General features: G+C 42.3%; 1 protein-coding gene and 1 long non-coding RNA gene across 6 annotated transcripts in view; one reads left to right on the top strand and one right to left on the bottom strand.

Annotated features, from left to right (window-relative positions):
- Nucleotides 1-22,178, bottom strand: part of LOC138163740 (uncharacterized) — a 255,265-nt gene that overhangs the window by 191,495 nt on the left and 41,592 nt on the right. The window contains exon 1 of one of the 4 annotated variants that reach the window (XR_011168912.1): nt 12,217-12,384. The exons of 2 other annotated variants lie outside the window; for them this stretch is intronic. This is a non-coding gene — a long non-coding RNA (uncharacterized lncRNA). Of the gene's footprint in view, nt 1-8,617; nt 8,647-12,216; nt 12,385-22,178 lie in introns of those variants that run through there. One more of the 4 variants, XR_011168909.1, reaches the window with a different exon arrangement.
- The window catches only part of SWAP70 (switching B cell complex subunit SWAP70), an 89,247-nt gene continuing 82,000 nt past the window's right edge, over nt 14,932-22,178 (top strand). For both annotated transcript variants that reach the window (XM_069091205.1, XM_069091206.1), the window contains exon 1: nt 14,932-15,191. In XM_069091205.1, coding sequence (XP_068947306.1) covers nt 15,093-15,191 — 99 coding nt within the window. In that variant the 5' untranslated portion in view covers nt 14,932-15,092. The remainder of the gene's footprint in view (nt 15,192-22,178) is intronic.

The following is a 22,178-nucleotide window of genomic DNA, read 5'->3' on the forward strand; positions in this document are numbered from 1 at the left end:
TTTCACAGAAGAAGGGAATTAGAAATCCAAATTCTGACCCTAAAGGCACAGCTAAAGAGGCCCGTACACAGACACACGAAAGATGGGTAATGACTAAGGTGACCTAGAGGTCCTAATTCAAGGAGGCAAATTCTCTCTCTTAGGTATCACTTAGAATTGATGGGATGATGAGACCCATCCCTGGACTATGGGGTTAGAAGGATATAACAATCCAAAGAAACAAAACCTGTAAGGATGAGTAGCAGAATAGCATTGTGTATTAATGAAAGACAATCACATGAAGGTAGACATGATGAAGAGCCCTTGGATAAAGATCAGCAGAAGGTGATGGAGAAGCAATATTCTCATGGTGGCATATTGCAGATCACCTGGACAGAAAGAGGAAAGAGATGAAGAATTCGGCAACTGGATCACAAATCCAGAGCAAAGTCAGTCAACGTGCATTTATCAGCGACTATGCAGGATGCACTAGGTTAGGTGCTAAGGATGCAAGAGCAAAAGCAAAAAATTCCCTGGCCTCAAGGAGTTTGCATTCTAAAGTATGTGTACAGATTTGTTCAAAATATGTACAAAGTAAACACAAAGTTATGGGGGGATGAGAGAAGGTATTAGCACCCATAGCTGGCAACATCAGTAAAAGCCTTCATTCTCTTTTTAAAAAGTTTTAAAATTTATTTAATTTTTAATTTATAGAATAAGACAAACCTTTTCATAACAGTGTAATTAAAGAAGATGATTGCTTATGAATCTATTATGTACAACTTGCTATTCTTTTTAACCTATAATAAAATCATGTAAATTTCTTTTTTTTCTTTTCTCTTTCCCCCACTTCCCATTGTAGAGATGGGTACCGTCAGACACAAATACGTATATATGTATGTTTTTTTTTTTCTTTTTGGAGGGGGAAGGCAGGACAATCGGGGTTAAGCGACTTGCCCAAGGTCACACAGCTAGTAAGTGTGATCAAGTGTCTGAGGCCGGATTCGAACTCAGGTCCTCCTGACTCCAGGACCGGTTCTCTATTCACTGCACCACCGAGCCACCCCCGTGTATATGTATGTTAAAAAAAAAAAAGACATTAGCATCTCATGGCTAGTGGCATCAGTAAAAACCTATATTCTCACTTGAACTGAGTAGGGATTCTCAAGGGCAGAGAGGAGCAGGGCTAGTATCCCAGGTGTGGAGGGTAGCCCAGTGCAAAGACACAGGAGAAGGAGTGCTATGTGAAAAATAGCAAGAGGCCAGTTTGGCTAGATGGCAGAGTACATGAGGGGAGGAAGTTGTGATATTTCCAGAAAGGCAGGGCGGAGCCAGCTTGTGCCTAGCAACTAGTGATTGGCTGAGTTCTAGACTAACCATCTGTATGTTCCAGACTCTGGGGAAGCAAGCAAAGTGACTAGAAATGAATACAATGAGGGTCCAGTGGTTGGTGGCATGATCTACATTCTTGTCCTGGACTGACACATGACTGAGATCAGAGGAGACAGGGAATATGGAAGCCCAGTGGAAGGGGCAGGACTGGCCCTGGAATCTCTGAACCTGGATTTACATCCCGGCTCCATCACTCACTGCCTGGGTAAGTTCTCTGGCCCTCAGGTTCTCCATCAGTAAAAAGCAGGGGTAATAATCCTGTTCTGGGACGAGGCTGTTTGTTGTGAGGCTTCAATGAGATAATGGGGCCAAGGCTCCAGCCAGTGTTTCTTGATGCTGGGACCATCCTGTGCCCTATGGGTCTGTCATAAATCAAGTATGTGTACATACTTTCCTTATAAGACGATATACTCTATTTTTTCCATTTTATTTTTCTTCCTTTTTTTGGGCAATGTGGCTAATACAGAAATATAATTTGCACGACTTCACATGTATGATAGGTGTCATTGCTTGCCTTTTGAATGGGTGGGGAGTGGCTAGGAGAGAAAGACTTTGGAACTGAAAATTTTTTTTAAAATTGTTAAAAAAAAAAAAAGAAACTGTAAGCCACAGGAGACTCTCAGTTTTGGTCAGCCTTTTTTTTTTTTTTCCCAATAAAGATGAGTAGAAAGTAAGAAAAATAAAGACTATAGATTCCATGAAGGCAGAAATTGGGTCTTAGTTAAACTCTGTATTAATCCCAGCCTTGAGCATTCTGCTCTGAACACAGTAGGCCCTAAATACTGAAGGTAAACTAGATAGTCTGGTCCCTGACCTCACAGCTAAGAAGTTAGGACCCATACACAGGAATCCTAGCCTCCAAAACAGATAGGTTTGGGGCTTACACTGTTTCAGGTTCACTGTGGGGGAGGGGTCTAGAAAAGACATCCAGCCTCCATGGGTTCAAGGAGGGGAGAGCCTTATTCTTCTCAGATGCATGAATGGAGGTCCCTTCCTTTTGACAAGAGTCTATGCTGCTGGGCTTCTGGTCACCATTTTGAAGCAGTAATTGGGGAACTATTATAAGATTACTGTAGCCTCCTGGTTGGGGTCAAGGCAGAGGCCTGGCCCCATGGGAGGCTCCCCTTTTTGATAAAGATCCCTGCTCTGTGATCTCTTCAGAAGGGCCAGGGAGGGGGAGACTCAGATTTCTATCTCTCACTACACACACAAAAAGAAGAGAGAGTAAGAGAGAAGCAAAAACATGTAATTAATTTATTAAGCTTCATAATGATGAAGGCAATTCCAAAGTGTAATGAATGGTTTTGAGGTAGTGGGCATGCCCTGGTTGCAGGGTTCATAACCTGGGGGCCTGTGGATAGATTTCAGGAGGTTCATGCATTTGGATGGGTCTTGATTTTCACTAACTTCTGGCTGAAACTTAACATTTCCTTCAATTATGAATGTAGGTAACAAATATTATTTTGAGATGATGCCCATAGGCTTTATCAGGCTGTCAAAGGGGTCTGTGACTCACAGAAGGCTAGGGAGCCCCACTCAAATTAGAAATCTTTAAGAGAAAGCTATCCAGCCTAGGGATTTCTTAGTGGGGAGTCTTAGGTAGGTACGAGTTGGATGGGAAAGACTAAGTAGGTACTTTCTACCTCTGACCCTGTGACTCAGAACCCTAAATTTCAATTATCTTTCTAGTTTGGGGAGCTTCCCTTAATGACTGTCATTCTCCCTTACCTCTATATAGCAATTAACATCCATCATCTCATTGAAGCCTCACAACAATCAGCCTTGTCCCGGAACAGATTATTACCCCTGCTTTTTACTGATGGAGAACCTGAGGGCCAGAGAACTTACCCAGGCAGTGAGTGATGGAGCCGGGATGTAAATCCAGGTTCAGAGATTCCAGGGCCAGTCCTGCCCCTTCCACTGGGCTTCCATATTCCCTGTCTCCTCTGATCTCAGTCATGTGTCAGTCCAGGACAAGAATGTAGATCATGCCACCAACCGCTGGACCCTCATCGTATTCATTTCTAGTCACTTTGCTTGCTTCCCCAGAGTCTGGAACATACAGATGGTTAGTCTAGAACTCAGCCAATCACTGGTTGCTAAGCATAAGATTGTCCCAAGGTCACACTGTTAATAAGTTTCAGAGCTAAGAATCTACAAGGTCTCCTGACTTCAACCAATACCAAAAATCATCCAGAGGTATATGTAGTAATAATAATAATTACTTCAATCAATACCAACAACCACCCAAATGTATATATAATTATTATTTTTTTTATTAATTAATTAATCATATATAATAATTATTTTTTAATGGTAATCATGATAAACAAAAGAGCCACCAAAGAAGGTGGATGTGGAATATTTCTATATGTGGTTCCATGAAGTTCCTTATGATGAAAATGAAAGCTGGGTCAAATAAGAAACAGAAAACTTGTACATCATAGATGTAATAAACAACTGAACAGTTATATTAAGGGAGGTTCACTAAAACTCTAGCTTTTCGGCAAAACTGGACAATGGCCAGGCCGGATAGGGTCCGGTGATTATTGGCTTAAATGTTTTACAGCGGTACATGAATTATTAGCAATGCACTTCATCAGCTTTCTCTGAGAAGGAAGCCTGATCCCAGTTTTCTTAATGGAAGGCATCCCATATCTATTTCCAAAGAATGAGAACATCCGAGACCCCTTCAGATATGTTTATGTACTTTTATGCAAAGCATTGACATTGAATTTCTAAAGAAAAAATCCGTAAACACAAGAAAAGAATATCTTGGTTGAAGATTAAAAAAGGTGTGCCAAAAAGTCCTAGGAATATATATGATGATCAATTCAGTAACTATTTAACAATAATATGTCATCTGCTGATCTTATTCATTTGTTTAGTGATGCCTGACTCTTTGTAACCCAATGGATCATAGCATGCCTGGGCCTTTTATCTTCTACTGTCTCTTGAAGTCTGTCCAGGCTCATGTTTATTGTTTCCATGACACTAGATAACCATCTCATCCTCTGCCATCCCTTTTTCCTTTTTATTTTTTTTGCTTTTTGAGGGCAATTGGGGTTAAGTGACTTGCCCAAAGTCACATGTCTAGTAAGTATGTCAAGTATCTGAGGTCGGATTTGAACTCAGGTCCTCCCGACTCTAGGGCAGGCGCTCTATTCACTGCACCACCTAGCTGCAACCCCTTTCTCCTTTTGCCTTCAGTCTTTCCCAACATCAGAGTCTTTTCCAGTGAGTCCCATCTCATTATGTGGCCAAAGTATTTAAACTTTAACTTCAGTGTTTGACTTTCCAGTGAATAACTGAATTAATTTCTTTAAATATTGACTGATTTGATCTCCTTGCTGTCCAAGGGACTTCTCAAAAGTCTTCTCCAACACCACAGTTCAAAAATGTTGATTCTGTGGCACTCAGCTTTCCTGATTGTCCAACTCTATCAGCCATACATTACTATTGGAAAAACCATAGCTTTGACCATTCACACCTTCATTGGCAAGGTGATATCTCTAATTTTTAGTATGCTGTCCAGATTTGCCACAGCTTTTCTTCTAAGGAGCAAGCATCTTTTGCAAAGAGGGATAATAGTATTTATGATATATTATTTGTTTGTATATTATACAAGCTTTTATATCTTAAAGTCTTATAGACATGTGAGTTTTTGCATCACTTATTTTAATTATCCTTTATACTTATTTAATATCTTGATGACTCTTGTTTTTTACACCGTATTCATTTTCCATTGTCACCTCACCCCACCTTCCATCCCACGCCCTTAGAGTTCTCCCTTATAAGCAAAGAAAAACAAACAGTTGAGCAAAACCAGTCAACATAATTAGTGTATCTGATGGCTTATGTGACATTTTACAACTGTAGTTCACAGCCAGTCTTCCAAGAGGAAGGAAATCTGTTTTATCACCAATTCTCTGGAATCAAAACTGGTAACTGCATTTAATCTGAGTTCTGGCATCCTTTAGGGCAGTTAGGTGGTAAAGTGGACAGAGTTACTAGCTTGGAGTTTGGAAACCTCATCTTCTTGAGTTCAAATTTGGCCTCAGGCACTTATAGGCTGTGTGATCCTGGGTGAGTCACTTAACCCTGTTTGCCTCAGTTTCCTCATCTGTAAAATGAGCTGGAAAAAAGAAATGTCAAACCACTCCAATATCTTTGCCAAGAAAACCTCAAATGGGATCATGAAGAGTCAGATGCATCAACAATAAATCTAATGTCCTTTAGTGTTGTTCTCATTTGCACTGTGCCTATTTCTCTCCCATTTCTGTGTCTGCACCCTGCATCAGTTGCTACAAGCCTTCCCATGCTTCTCTAATTAGTAATAATTAGACAATTATAATGTTCTCATATTTGTTGTTTTTCTCTAGTACAATAATATTCTATTATACTCACATTCCACAATTGGTTCTGCTATTCTATATAATTTTTTTCTTTTTGGAGGGCAATTGGGGTTAAGTAACTTGCCCAAGGTCACAAGGCTAGTAAGTGTTAAGTGTCTGAGGCTGGATCCAAACTCAGGTTCTCCTGACTCCAGGGCTGGCGCTCTACTCACTGTGCCACCTAGCCGCCCCTAGTTCTGCTATTCTATAGTTGATGGAACATATTTTATTTCTAGTTTTTTGCTACCACACAAAGAGATCCTATGAATATTTTGATATATATGGGATCTTCCTTTTCTACCTTTGACATCCTTGATGTCCAGTAGTGGCATTACCGGGTCAAAGGGCAGAAAAAGCTTAGCCACTTCCTAAGTTTTGGGTGTGACCCTCACTACTCAACAAAATTCAGTGGCTTCCTATTAAACCTCTAGGATCGAATATAAAATCCTCTGACTTTTAAAATCCTTTTTAATCTGAACCCTTCCTACTTTCTGGTCTTCCTACAATTTCCTCTCCTCTATCTACTCTGAGATCCAGTAACTCTGGCTTCCAGGCTGTTCCTTACTCAAGGCACTCCATATCCTGACTCAAGACTTGACTTTCTAAATTTTTAAAAATTAGAGCTGTTCCTCTGATTCAGAAAAACCATTTTATTCAGTTTACTTGGTCAGGCCAAAGATGGGTATTCATGCTTCCATAAAAGTCTGTCAAATTAAATTAATTGAATTCAGGTGATGGAGTATACATTTTTTTCTCCCTCTTCAGAACTTTGTTATTCAGTCCACAAATGTTTTTACTTGTATTTGTTGATAAAAGATGATGGGGTGGGTAGGGTGAGGGAGGAGGGTGTTGGGATCTTTGCCAAGACAGTTAAGCAGTCCTACAGTAGCTCTGGCTTCCTGTTGCCAGATCATAAGCAATGATTAGGGACAGAATGACCTTTTAGAAAGATAAAGAGTCAAGAGTTAACTGACATGTTTGGCAGGCCTAACTTGCCTGGTTTGCTATTCTGTGAGGATTGTGAAAGTGGTAGGACAGAGGGGGCTTTGGACACTCTGCTCATTCTCCCTCAATCCTCATCTGAACACAGGCCTCAAAATATCTCCTTCGAGCCTCTAGGGATAGAGAAGGAGAAGGAGGATCATCTGGTGGTTAGGGTCAGAAGAGATCTTAGCCATCACTGAGGCTGGCAATCATAAAAGAAGCTGTTATTTTGATAATGTTTTACATAAACGATCTCATTTGATTCTCATAGCACCCAGCAAGAGGAATAATGTAGGTTCAAATATAGAAAAACACTCAGAGAGGATAAATAATCTATCTAAAATAATCTTAGAGTCAGAGTTTAAAAATGTTTGTTTCTTCTAATTTGCTGACTTCTGAAGGAGCTCAAATGGAAGAAGCATGGGTATTGAATTCCATTCAATAAAACTGATACTTACTAAAAGGCCTACTATGTGGTAAGGCACTGGGAAAACAAAGATGAAAATACACACAGTCCCTACCCTCGAGGAGCTTAGAATCCAATGGGGGAGGAGTAATATATGTATGTAAATAATTATATGTTATTATGTATAATTAATGTGTTGATGTATACATAATGGGGTAAGTTCATAAGTGAGGGCAAAGCCAGAGGGATGAGAGACTTGGAGAGGTAAGGATCACTAGTCTGATGGTAAAGGAAATATTAAAACTTGGTAGTGATGGTGCCAGATTGGCAATGGTCTTCTGGGCCATGTAATGAAAACAAAATATTTCTCTGTCTCTCTCTCTCTCTCATCCCCAACTCCCATTCATCTTTCCTTTCTCCCCAGATCTTCATTTTACCTGACACTTTCATATTACTGTTTGCTTCTTTCCTTTCTCCCTCCTTCTTGTTCCCTTTCTTAGTCTTGCCTTTTGAGGGTACCCTCCTCTGCCTTTTCTACTCTTCCTTTCTCATTTTCATACCTTTTTTCCTTATGATTTTTCTTTGAAAGAGTTGAGGAATTTAATAAGGGTGTTGCATTTAAGAAACAATTCCAAAAGAAAACCAAGCATTATGTCTTTGGAAATCAGTGATATTGGCTATTTTCTGCCTATGATTTAGATGTTCTGGACTCTTTAAAGAGAAAACAACAATTCTACTTCATTGGGTTATTCTCACCTTAGATATGTCTAGAGAATACAGTCTGGTTTACTTTCCCAAAGCTGTGATGGAGACATCATACTCTTAGGCTTATAGGGTAGGTACCCTGAGGGGTTTGAGATTCTCTCTTCTCTGTTGTCACAGTTTTGAAAGCCCACTGCTTATGGGGAATTTTTTTCCTTTAGTTTATTAAATAAGTATGTCAATCATTTTTAAGTCTGAATGAATTATGGTATTGTGGATAGAGAGTCCAAATGACCTGGAATGAAGTCCTATCTCTGTTCTACGATCCCAGGCAAGTTATTTAACCTCTCAATATTCTAGTTAACTTTCTAAGACTTTAACTTGAAGAGAAGGTATTCACTTGCATTGGTAGAAAGAGTTTCCTCACCCAGGTCTTATCCTCACTGAATAAATAATATCTGGTAAACTGGGGGTGGGTGCTCTGACTTTAACTGATGGTGAGGGAGAGGTTTAAATTTTAGCAATTTATGAAGAAATACCCAAACGTACTCTTGGATTACCCTAGAATTTGTAGAACTCTTGTATGATGATGAGACTAAACATGGTAGTGAGTTCACTAGCAGGCTAGGGGAAGAGCTATGGGTGGGTTTGGTTGAACCCAGATTCTCTGATTCCCTGCTTCATATACATACAGTTCTTTCCAGTTTCCCAAATATTATTTCATTTGGTCGTCATAGCAGGGCAGAGTTTTTTTCAAAACCTTTTTTTTTTTAAAAAATAAAGAGACTGAGGCCCAAGGACACAGAACTAGTAAATATCAAATCTTGAACTACAGCCTTTCTGACTCCTTTGTACAATGATCTTTCCACCATATTGGGATCCTGGAACTACAATAGTCATTGTCATCATCAAAATCATCTTTATTTGAGAAATTAAAGATATCTATAAGCATATGAAAAAATACTCTAAATCACTATTGATTAGAGAAATACAAATAAAAAAAAACCTCTGAGGTACCACATCTCACCAATCAGATTTGCTAAGATGACAAAACAGGAAAATGACAAATGCTGGAGAGGATGTGGACAAATTGGAACACTAATGCATTGTTGGTGGAGTTGTGAACTGATTTTTTTGTTCAACATTGTTCAACAATTCTAGAGAGCAATCTGGAACTAGGACCAAAGGGCTGTAAATAATTTCATACCCTTTGACCCAGCAATATACCAATTCTAGGGCTGTATCCCAAAGAGATCATAGAAATGGAAGGAAGACCCATATCTACAAAAATATTTATAGCAGCTCTTTTTGTGGTGGCAAAGAATTGGAAATTAAGGGGATACCATTCAATTGGGGAATGGCTAAACAAGTTGTGGCATATGAATGTAATGGAATACTATTGTGCTATAAGAAATGAGGAGCAGATGAACTTCATATTTATCTGGAGTGGCTTATACGAACTGATGCTGAGTGAGAAGAGTAGAACCAGGATAAATTTGTACACAATTATAGACACAACGTATGTATGATGGCCAGCTTGGATAGATTGGACTCTTCTCAGCAATGCAGGGTTATAAGACAACTCCAAAAGACTCATGATGGAGAGAGAGAAGTCTACATTCAGAGAAAGAACTAGAAAGAACAGAGTTTGAATACAGATCGAAGCAAACTACCTGCTCTCTGTCTTTTTCTTGTTTGGTTTTGTTTCCTCTTTCCCATTGTTCATTCCATCTGATACAATCCTTCTTTATAACCTGACTAATGTCTAATGTGAAACTATATGCAGATCCTATACTTGATTATATGCTGCCATGTAGGGGGGTGAAAGAGAGAGAGGGGGAGAAAATTTGAAATTCAAAGAATTGTGGAATTGAATCTTGTAAACTAAAAGTAAACAAACAAATTAATAAAGACCCAAAAATTTAAAAAATTCAAGTCTTACCTCTAAAAACAAACAAAAATCATTTTCATTTTTTGCTGTTGAGTCATTTCAGTCATTTCCTACTCTTTCTCATCCCATTTGGGGTTCTGTTGGCAGAGATACTGGAGTGGTTTGGCATTTCCTTCTCCAGCCCATTTTACAGATGTGGAAAATCAGTCACACTGCTAGTAAGTCTCTGAAGCTAGATTTGAGCTCAGATCTTCCCCACTCCAGGTCCAGCATTCTGTCTGCTTCTCCATCCGTATAGGATGGTTGGAGTAATCATTAGTTTCCTCTTCTGGAGGAATGAATGCGCTGGATTCATCCAGTTGGATTCTCAAGCTGCTTCTAGCACCATCGATCACTTGTTTTATGAAAGGCAGAAGGCTAGGATCAGTCAGGAGACAAAGGTTGGAAGCCTAGCTCTACCATTTCCTGGGTGACCTTGGGCAAGTTCCTTCCCTTCTCTGGACCGCTTCTTTGTCTGTAGAATGTCCCAGATGATCTCTGAGGCTCTTTCCAGGCCTAATGCTCCTCCTAGCGCTCTGACTTTCCCTGCATCTCATTCTGCAGAATCCCAAGAGGCCTGAGATGATATTCAATAGAAGACATAAGTCATTCTCCCGGGGCTATGAGCATCACGTACTTTTTTTTTGTCTTTATTAATTTGTTTGTTTACTTTTAGTTTTCAAGATTCAGTTCCACAATCCCTTGAGTTTCAGATTTTTTCCCCCTCCCACTCCTTCCCCCCTTCCCCCATCCCCCATAGCAGCATGCAATCAAGTATAGGATCTGCAAATACTTTCACATTAGACATTACTCAGGTTGTAAAGAAGGATTATAACTGATGGGATGAATGATGGGAAAGAGGAAGCAAAACCAAACAAGAAAAAGAAAGAGAGCAGGTAGTTTGCTTCAGTCTGCATTCAAACTGTTCTTTCTCTGGATGTGGACATCTCTTTCCATCATGAGTCTTTTGGAGTTGTTTTGCTTTGCTGAGAGGAGCCCAGGCTCTCAGAATTAGTCATCACACATAGATTGTGTCTGTAATTATATACAAAGTTCTCTTGGTTCTGCTGTCCTCACTCAGCATCAGTTTGTATAAGTCTCTCTAGGTAAATATGAAGTCCATCTGCCCCTCATTTCAAATAGAATAGTAGTATTTCCTTACATTCATATATCTATTGTTGATTTTCCATTCCCCAATTGATGGGCATTCCCTTAATTTCCAATTCTTTGCCATCAGAAAAAGAGTTGCAATAAATATTTTTTGTACATATGGGGCCCTTTCCACTTCTATGATCTCTTTGGGATACAACCCTAGAAGTGGTATTGCTGGGTCAAAGGGTATGCCTTTTTTTTGTGGCCCTTTGGGCATAGTTCCCGATTGCTCTACAGAATGGTCAGATCAGTTCACAACTCCACCAACAATGCATTAGTGTTCCAATTTGTCCATATCCTCTCCAGCATTTGTCATTTTCCTGTTTTGTCATCTTAGCCAATCTGATTGGTGAGATGTGGTACCTCAGAGTTGTTTTGATTTGCATTTCTCTAATCAATAGTGATGAGCATTTTTTCATATGCTTATAGATATCTTTTAATTTCTACCTCTGAAAATTGCCTGTTCATATCCTTTGACCATTTATCAATTGGGGAATGACTTGTATTCTTATAGATTTGACTCAATTCTCTGTATATTTTAGAAATGAGGCCTATATCAGAGACATTGGTTGTAAAAATTCTTTCCCAATTTCCCATTTCCCTCTTAATCTTGGTTACATTGGCTTTGTTTGTACAGAAACTTTTCAATTTAATGTAATCAAGATTATCCATTTTACATTTTATAACTCTCTCTAACTCTTATTTGGTCATAAAGTCTTCCCTTCTCCATAAATCTGACAGGTAAACTATTCCTTTCTTTCCCAGGTTGCTTATAATATCATCCTTTATACCTAGATCATGTACCCATTTAGACTTGATTTTGGTATATGGTGTTAGATAATGGTCTATGCCCAGTTTCTGCCATACTATATTTCAGTCTTCCCAGCAGTTTTTGTCAACTAGTGAGTTCTTATCCCCAAAACTGGGGTCTTTGGGTTTATCAAACAGTAGATTACTATAGTCATTGACTGCTGAGTCTCGTGTACCCAATCTATTCCATTGATCCACTACTCTATTCCTCAGCCAGTACCAAGTAGTTTTGATGACTGCTGCTTTATACCAGACTGAAATCTGGTATAGCTAGGCCACCTTCCCTAGCATTTCTTTTCATTAATTCCCTTGATATTCTGGACCTTTTGTTCTTCCAAATGAATTTTGTTACTATTTTTTTCTAGCTCTATGTAGAGGCAAGCACCCCAAGCACGTCCTCAGGGTTTGCTGCCCTACAGGTTCTTGGATCTGCTTTGTTAAAGGAAAGCAACTCAAAATGGGTTAACAAGCTTACTTTAATCAGTCAGACATATATCGTTTACCTTGTTCAGGGGAAAAAGGTCAGCACCCCGAACTTCAAAGTACACAGACAGAATTATCAAGACAGAAACAGATCAAGTAGACAGCTTTCCAAACTGTCCAACCATTATATCCATACCAAATCAACATCTGGGTTTTTCAAAGGGGGGGGGGGGCCTCTGGACAACGGCTTCCCAGAATCCAGATCAAATCACAGAACACTTCTCAAAGTGAGCCCCCAAAACAAAGCTACACATCAGGGCTTATATAGCCTTCTCCTGGCTCAGAGAATGTAACAACCTTATTGACTCACTGGCCAATCAAGAAGTATCTACTGAAAAACAAGCCTCCCACCCCAGGCTTCAGGTGCACTTCAGCCTAGGGGCAGGGAAGATCTTCCAAATCTGCATTCCCATTACACTCTATAAAGTAGTTTTTGGTAGATTAATTGGTATGGCACTAAATATGTAATTTAATTTAGGTAAAATTGTCATTTTTATTATATAAGCTCGGCCCAGCCATGAGAAATTGATGTTTTTCCAATTAGTTAGACTGACTTTCTTGGTGTGAAAAGTGTTTTGTAGTTGTGATCATATAGGTCCTGGGTTTGTTTTGGCAGGTAGATTCCCAAATATTTTATAATGTTGAGAGTATCTGCATCATATCCTTTTCATTAACAGTAGGAGGTTATGAAAGAAAAGGACTTTGAAAGCTGTGGTAAAAAACATGACAATTTCTTCAAAACCCTGAAAACTAGCCTCTTTTATGACTGATACCCTTTATCTTCTTCATCACATTTTCCCCTTTCCCCCACCCACTCTCTTGTAAAGAAGGAAAAAAAAACAGTTAAGCAAAACCAAAGCACCCACCAATCACCCCTGACAAGGTATACAACATTGTACACCTCTCCAGTGAAAGGAGGAAGATGTACCTCCTCATCTCTTCTCCAGGGCTAATATCAGTCATTATCAGCACCTTTTATCTTCTTTCACTTACATTGTTGTAGTCATTGTGTATATTGCTTTGCAGGTTCTGCAGCCTTCATTCTGCCTAATTTTCTATGTCTCCCCTCATATTTCTCTGAATTCCTCCCAGTGATCATTCCATTCATGCACCACAATTTGTTTACTCATCCCCCTTTTGATGGACATTTGCTTTGTTTGCAAAGTGCTCCTGTGAATATGGAGATAGATATGGGAACTTTCTGTCTGTGACCCCTAGGGGATGTAGATACAGGCACTGGGTCCTCTGGGTCAAAAGCACTCAAATATTTTCTTGCCGAAGTTTAAACAGATCTTCAGCACAAGAATCCTGTCTTCAAAATCCCCAACAAGTCTCCTCTTGAAGACCCCAGTAAAGACTCACTCTGTCTGGAAGCCACTCCATTTTAACTTTAGATAGCATCGATTACTTTTAAAGAGTTTTGAATACTGAACAGAACAAAATAGGGCTTGACATTTATAGAAAGCCTTAAGATGAGCTGAGACCTAGGGTTAAGTTATACAACTAATGAGTATCAGATTTAGGACTAGATTTACCCAATGCTTTTTGACTCCAGGTTTAACACCACCGTGAAATCAGCCCTGGGAAATCGCTGAACGTGTACAGAGTCCACACAGGAAAAAAAAAAAGAGTAAAGTTTTCCCCCAAGGCAATCTTTTATTTCAGCTTCAACAAATGTTAATTTGTTGCCTCCTGTGGAATTCTAGAGACTGTCCGGGAAAACCTCAGGACTTCTTTGGTAGTTATAACACTGTTCTGTGTGCTGGGGGCCTGGGGAGATACAGAATTTAGGGAAGACCCATAAGCCCATTGGGCCTCAGTGTCCTTATCTGTAAAAAGAAAGGGATTCATTGACTCGATGGCATCTAAACTTTAAATCCACGATCCTATGACCCTTGACTTCTTTGGGGAAGAGGGATTATACTTTTTCTTCTCGGCACCAGAGGACAAATGGAGGGTGGGGGTGGCGGTGTTTTGTAGCAGGCTGATGTAGGCTCGGTGATAGGAAAAAACAAACAAATCCCCCAAACTAAAAACCTTCCAGCTGACTGAAAGTATCAGGGGGCTGCTCCAGGAGGCAGTGGGTTCTTGTTACTGGGCGTCTTTGCGCAAAGTAGGCATTCTTAACCCGGGGTTGGGAACTGTTTAAAAAAAAGCTTTTGATAATTTCAATACAGTTGGTTTCCTTTGTAACCCTATTGTATTTTGCTATGCTAATTTAAAAGCACTCTTTAAAGGAAGGAAGCATTTATTAAGCACCTCCTAGATATGACTGGCACGCTTTGCAACCGTTATTTCATGGGATGTTCCCTACGACCCTGGGGAAGAAAATTAGGCGGGCTCGCTCAGGGTTGCACAGCCATAGTCCAAGGCTGGGCTTTCTGCCTCGCTCTCTTCAGAACTTTTCCAAGTTTCACTGGGTTTCTGCACACGAGGCCTGCCTCTAGGGTTCCCCGGGTGGAGAGGGAGAGCCCGGAGGAGGCTCTTGGCGGGATGCTCGGACGCTCTCGGAGGTCTGGTCCATGGGAGGAGAGAGGGGGCGGGGCTTCATGGGGCCTGGGAGTGCGTACAGAGCGCGCGCGCTGAAGGCTTCGCTCCCGGGAGCCGTGGGCGGAGCCGAGCTCGGGTCCCTGAAAGTTGACCCAGACTCCGCCCCTGGCGCCTCCGCACGCCCCCGCCTCCGCCCCAGCTCGGAGTGGGGGGCGGGGCGCGGCTAGGGTCAGGTGACCGGGCGGGCTTGCGGCGGAGCTAACCTGCAGGCAGGCGGCGGCGGCGGTGCAGCCCGGGGCCCTGGGGGCGGTGTCGGAGGCGGCTGGTCTGCTCGGAGCTGGTTGAGGATCTGGGGGCTCACGGCCACGCCATGGGGGGCCTCAAGGAGGAGCTGCTCAAGGCCATCTGGCACGCCTTCACCGCGCTCGACCTGGACCGCAGCGGCAAAGTCTCCAAGTCTCAGCTCAAGGTGGGCGCCTCTGACCCCCGACCCCCCGGGGCGGTCCGTCAGTCTGTCTGGCGGGGGCGAAAGAGGGGGAGACCTGCTGGGACTAGGCCTCCCCAAGCTTTTAGCCTGGGCGGCTTAATCCCGTGATCCCGAGGCCGTCTAGTCTGGGACCCCCTCCTTATTTTACAGAGGAGGAAACTGAGGCCCAGAGAGGTTCCCCTAGTCCCGGCCGTGCTCTTGGGGAATGGCTGGGCTGAGTCCCCCAGCACGTGGGAGGGTCTGGGCCCATCCCCACATTGGACAAGTGGGTAAACTGAGGCTGGGGGAGCTGAGCCTAGACTGGAGGATATGTGTGTGTGTGTGTGTGTGTGTGTGTGTATGTATGTATTTTCAATCTGGAGTGTGTATGTGTAAAGGTTCTGGGTTTTTGTGTTTCAAGTCTCCAAAAGTTCTGGTTTTGTGTGTGTTTTTCTATCGTGTGAGTGTGTGTGTGTGTGCGCGCGCGTGTGTGCGTGTGCAGGTTCTGGCTTTGTGTTTTTAAGTCCGGGGTGTGCGGCGTGTGTTTCAGCCTTGCATGGGCTCCGGTGGTGTGTGTTTCAGCTTTGCACGGGTTCTGGTTGTGTAAGTTTCAGTATGGCGAACGTGCGTGCGCGTGTGCACGCGTTTCAGTCCGCACCGGTTCTGGTTTCGCGTGCGTGTGTCCAGCCCTGGAGGAGCTGGCTGAGCTTGCACGGCTCGTGAGGGCTGGGGGAGGCAGAGCCCGACTTGACCAGAATTCCGGTGCCCCAGTTCTGCTCAGTTCCCCCTTCCACCCTTGGCTGCCCCATGTTCCCAGCTGTGGTCAGTACACCTCAGAAATGAAGGAGTTATTTAATAGCAGGTTTGAATAGCCTCTCCGGGGGTGGGGATACGCTTGGTTGGCGACACCTATTTTTGGAAGTTCGCTTTTACTCCCTTTCCGATTTCTTACACACCCTCTCGGGTGGGTTGGCATTCTCTGATTTGCACGACATAGTTACTTCTCTGTTAAGGCTGGAACTAGTGGAAATTTGGAACTCAAAAGATAGTATTTAACCCTTCTGGGTAAAGCATTTCTTACCTAGAGCAGCCCTGGACTTTCTTCCCCTTCCCATCGTGGTTCGACTGTAGTTTTTAGCTTTGCCAAAAGCTTTTTTCATGTCCTGTCTGTGAGTCGGGCTAAGGATTGCGTGTGTATTGAGTGAAGTGTGCAAGGGAAAAAACTCAGGCTGGAGGAATGGGCAGGCAGATAATTTGGAAGTCTAAGACAGGAGGAAAGAAGAGGAACCTTCCATTCGAATTTTCAGGGTGGGTACATTTGTAAAGACTGAAATTCCTAAAGTTATTTCTTAAAATTATTATAAACTTAGGTCAATGAAGACAATTAATCAGACAAGCATACAAAATAAGGAACAAAATAAAACCGTTTTAGCAAAGTAAAACCAAACATGGGGAAAAAAAACAATCATGCATTTGTTATGTGTCCTTAGCCGAGCCCTTCTGAATTTCTTATACCTTTGGCTTAAAAAAAATGAATATATAGTCACCAGTGAATGCAGTGCTGGTACTTTGTTGCAAGGCGCTGTGCTCTGCACTGGGGATGTGTGGAGGAAACAAGTATGCCTCTCAAGGAGCTTACATTCTACTGGGTGGGGAAGGAAGTAGTGATTTTTTTTTTTTTAACAAATTGCATCAGAACTCTACAATACAAATCAATGTTGTCCCAGAAGAAAGCATTTATTCCAGTGATTCCACCATTGCTTAAAACATCTTTGGAAATCCTGTTTTGACATTTGCTTTTTGCTTTGGCTTCATGTTATTTCAGATGTCACTGATGATAGTAAATCTTCATCCTTAAAGAAATACTTTACCCAAAAGGGTTAAACACTGTCTTTTGAGTTCCAAATTTCCACTAGTTCCAGCCTTAACCCCAAAGTTGCTACGTTGAACAAATCAGAGAATGCCAATCCACCAAAGAGGGTGTGTAAGAAATTGGAAAGGAGGGCCAGCTAGGTGGTACAATGAATAGAGCTCCTGCCCTGGAGTGAGGAGGACCTGAGTTCAAATCCCACCTCAGACACTTAACACTTACTAGCCCTGTGACCTTGGGCAAGTGCCTTACCAATTACCCTTATCTTCCCCCTCCCCACCAAAAAAAGGAAAAAAAATTGTAAAGGGAGTAAAAGCAAACTTCCAAACATCCTTAGATTTGATTTTTGTAAATAGCTAAAATGTATTTGATACAAAATGATGCTAATTATTTTTTTCTTTTTCTTTGTTTGTAACATTGTTTTCTTTCCAAAGCATTGTGTTCCAAGTTGATTGTCCTTGTCTTTTCATTATGTCAGGGCTTTATTTTCCCTGGGATAGGCTGATTGGACTATCCATCCAATCGGACCTCCTACTTTTTTTTTTGACCTCCTGCTTCTGCATATAGCACCTTACCATTTACAAAGCTTTTTCTTATCCTTTCATTTTTTAAAAACTATTTTTAGTTTTCAGCATTCAGTTCCACAAGCTTTTAAATTTAAAAATTTTGCCCCTTCCCTCCCTTTACCCCTCCCCAAGATGGTGCAATCTGATACAGGCTCTACATATACATTCATATTAAATATAAAATGGTGCTGCTTATAAAGACTAAGGCTGTTTGACTGAAAGGTAATGGGACTGCTTTGGTGGCTTTGAAAGTGATTCCCAAAGAGGTATTCCAGGTATGTTTCAAGTAATGGCAGCACAATGTCCTAGATGAATCCTGGGGGCTGCCTCCAGTCATCCTGATTTATATCCGGCTTCTGGACCCGGATGACTCTGGAGGAGAGAATGAAGCTGGTGTCTTTGCAGAACCTTGTCTCAGTTAAATCCAGTTCACTTCCAAGTCTTGACATCACCTTCCTGAGCTCAAGGTCCTCTTTGAGAATGAAGGACAAATAACAATCAGCTATTAGGAGTGAGAAGTGAGGGGATTAGCCCTTAGACGGATATGGAAGTTATGATGTATTTGTTTATTAAAGTCACTTTTTTGAAGTCACACTGTGTGACTTTTATTTGCTGTTAGAAGAAGTAAATCTCTCTTTAAAGAGTGAGTATTTAGCATCTTTAGGGATAGTGGCCATTATGTGAAGCAGACTCAGAAGGCAGCCAGTAGTGATGCAGCCAGAAAAGCAGGGGTAGCCTGCTGATGTGGTAAGAGAGGATTCGTTCACTAGTCCTGGTTCTCAGCCCCAGTTAGACCATACTTGGAGTACTTCATTTACTTCTGAGGGCCACATTTTAGAAAGGAGACTGATAAACCGACTAGAGACCATCCTGGGTGGGCTGCCGGAATGATGAAGGCCATGAGATCATGCCATCTGAAAGAAATGGCCTTGTTTAATTTGGAGGAGAGGTGACCTAGAGGGAACAAGCCAGCTGTCTCCTTGTATCTGAAGGGCTCTCATATAGAAGGGGGAGCAGATTTATTTTGCTTGACTTCAAAGGGCAGAATTAGAAACGAGAGGTGTATTTTGCAAGCTCAGGGTTGGGCTTGAAGTAAATTGAATAGACTGCGTTTTGGTGGAGGCCTCAGAAGCTCCTCTCAGCTCTGAGCTTTTGTGCCTTCCAGATTTCTACTGTACATCCAACCCTAACGTCTTCAGAATTTTAGTTTGGAATGACCAGCTGCCTGCTGGATATTTATGTTTTGGCAAGTTGGATTCCACATGTCCAAAATGGAACCCATAGGCTTTTTTCCAAACCCTTCCTTTCCAGACTTGTTTGTTCTGTGCCTTGCATTATTGTCCTCGCCTATCACCAAATTTAAAACCTTGGGGTCCTCTTTGACTCCATGTCCAGTTGGTTCCTAAGGCCTATAGGTTCCAGCTCCATGAACCTCTTCCATAGCCTTTTCTCCACTCACAAGTACGCTAGCTGAGTTCAGATCTTCTTCCTGGCTGCACTACTGGACTAGCCTATAACTGGTCTTCCTGATTCCAGTCTATCCAGTACATCCCTGACAGAATACTTCCTAATGGATTGGTCTCCCATCTGCTTGCTCAATAGCTCCTTGCTTCTACCAGTTTAGAATACAAACTCTTCTGGCTGGTTTTTAGGGTCCTGCATAATCTGACTCCAATTTACCTTTTAAGCTACATTTCATGTTCCCCTGTAGTCTGTTCTGGCCAAACTGGATCGTCCCTAAATTTGCCATTCCATCTCCAGTGTGTTTTCCCATACACTGTGTCCCATCCTAAAGGTGCTCCCTCCCTCACTTTTCAGAAACTTTATCTTTCTCAGGTGCCTCCCATTGTGAAGTCTTCCTGGATTCCTCTCCTCCCCCATTACTAGTGTTCTCTCTCTTCTCAGATTACCTCCTATTTACTGCAGACTGTTTTTCCCTTTGATCACCACTCCACACGCTGGGCACTTAGCAGAAACTTAAATGTTTGAATAATTGAACTCAGTGAAAACTTAGTAGAAATTTTTCCATTCACTTAACTTTCCTCTGAATTTTCCCTGTGGCCTCTTTGCCTTGTGGTGGCTGCCTGTACCTATATTTGGTTTTCCTAAAGCGAGGCGTACCTTGATTTGAAATCTCCTTAATCTGTATCTGTATGAAACAGCATTAAAAGTGCCTCTTAAAAGAAAAAAAAAACACTGCAGCTTCTGGGCTATGATCTGCCAGTGGAAATAGATGAAGAGAGTAGTACATAAAACCCACTGTTTGCTGTTTTTACTTCTTCACACGTGACTAAAGCTAGAGAAAATCAGAAACATTGCTGACTGGGTCCACTGCAGATTTATGTGCATAACCTCAACTGGGCCCTTCATGCTGCAAGGCAATCCTTTTTATAATCTCCCTAATTAACTCTCCATTCCTTTTACCACAGCAGCTCTTCTAAACCTTTTCTTCCCTTTTCAAACCTCCCAGAGCTCCTCCTCCTCACCACCCTCTCAGCCTAGAACCTAGCCTTATAATTTACTGGAAAAAAAAAATAGAGGCCACTTGCCTAGAATTCCCCCTCCTCCCCTCTTCCTCATCATCACATCACCTAGACACTTTCTGCCACTATTTCCTCCATTACCTGTCTTGCATGATGACGTGTCCCCTTCTCCATGCCCAGGCACATTCATCTGCCTGTACAAGGGATTACATCCCATCTCCTCCAGCTAATTGCCCCTTCTCTCCTCCCCATTCTCTCACTTACCTCCTTGTCTCTTGGCTTCTTCCCTGCCTATAAACATGCCCATGTCTCCCCTATTCTCAGAAAACCTTCACATGGTCCTTCCATCTCTGGTAGCTCCTGCCCATATCTCTCTTCCCTTTTGTGGCTTGAGAAGGCCGTCCACAATAGGCGCCTCCACTTCCTTTCCCCTCCTTCTTTTCTTAACTCTCTGTTCTTTGGCTTTCAGCCTCATCATTCAGCTGAAACTGCTCTCTGCAACTCAACTAAATCCCTCTGAATTGCCACATGTTACAGCCTTTTCTCAGTTTTCCTCCTTGTTGGCCTCTCTTCGACCTTTAACACTCTTTATTTTTTTAATTAATTAACTAATTATTTATTTATTTTAAGCAATTGGGGTTAAGTAACTTGCTCAAGGTTACACGGCCACAGTTATTTCTGGGTGTGGTGCTGAGTGTCTGAGCCCGGGATTCGATCTCCAGGTCGTCCCAACACTGGAACCGGTGCTCTTACTCGCTGAGCCACCTGGCCGCCCCAACACTCTTTAATACTCTTCTCTTCTGACTCTTCAGCCTCCCAGTCTCCTTTGCAGGATCATTGTCCATATCACAGGCACTAATTGTGGATGTCCCACAGGGCTCTGTCCTGGGCCCTCTTCTCCTTTGCCCCTCTGCTCTTTCATTTTTGTCATCAGAGGCAGAGAGGTGGTATGACATAAAGCATGCCAGGCCTGGAGTCAGGGAGACCTGAAGTCAAATCCAACCTCAGACACTGACTGTATGATTCTGGGCAAGTCACTTAAGCCTCTGTCTGCCTCACTTTCTGGAAGTACAAAATGGAGATAATAATAAACTACTTCCAGTGTTGTTGTAAGGATCAAATGAGACAAGATTTGTAAATGCTCAGCATGGCACTGTGCACCATTTACTCATAATGCTTGTTTCTTCTGCTGACCTCTAGCCTAGAATCTCCAGCTGCCTGTTCGACATCTCCAACTGGATATCCCATTGACATCTCAAACTCAGCTCAGCAAGTCCCAGCCTGGGCCCCTGCCCCCACCACCTCCCCCCTTCAAAACTTCCCTGTCACTGTTGAGGGTCTCACCATCCTCCCAGTGACTCAGGCTTATAAAGCTAGATGGCATGCTCAATTCCTTCCTCTCCCTCCATGTCCAGTCTTTTGCAAAGACTTGCTGGTTTTAGCTCCATCACACCACCTTCTCTCGGTCACTGCCCCTGCCCTGGTGCAGACCCGCATTACCTCATACTTGAATCATTGTAATCCCTTGATGGTTGGTCTCCCTGCCACAAAACTCACCCTAGACCAGCCCGCCTCCACTCACCTGTCTGAAGTCATCTCCTTAAAGGGAAGGTCTGACCATGTCACCCTTTCCTTCTCCCTATTCAGTCAAATACAGTGGTTCCCTATCATCTATTCCAGTATCAAATGTAAAAACTGTCTACTGTTCAGAGTCCTTCATACCTACCCCCTCTCCCACCTTTCCAGCCTCTTACACCCACAGGTACTCTGAGATCCAGTGATATTGGAACTCCTCCTCTCCTGGGCCCTGCTGTTTACTGGTCTCAGTTCTTGAAGGCTTGAAGGCTCTCGGGTCCTCTCTCTGCCTCCAGCCTTCCCTGGCTTCCTCCAAGGCCCAGCCAAGGTCCCACCTTGTACAGGAAGCCTTTCCTCTGTTGATTATTTCCAATTTATCCTGTAGGACAAATATCACACTTGTTTGCACACGTTTGCATGTTGCTTCTTGAGAGCAGGGACTGAATTTTACTTACCTTTCTTTGGATCTCCCTTGCTTGGTATATTGCCTGGCACA

The sequence above is a fragment of the Petaurus breviceps genome, unplaced genomic scaffold, assembly GCF_028583685.1.
Source record: "Petaurus breviceps papuanus isolate PSGF00001 unplaced genomic scaffold, PetGlider_PUasm1.0 188, whole genome shotgun sequence".
NCBI classification, from domain to species: domain Eukaryota; kingdom Metazoa; phylum Chordata; class Mammalia; order Diprotodontia; family Petauridae; genus Petaurus; species Petaurus breviceps.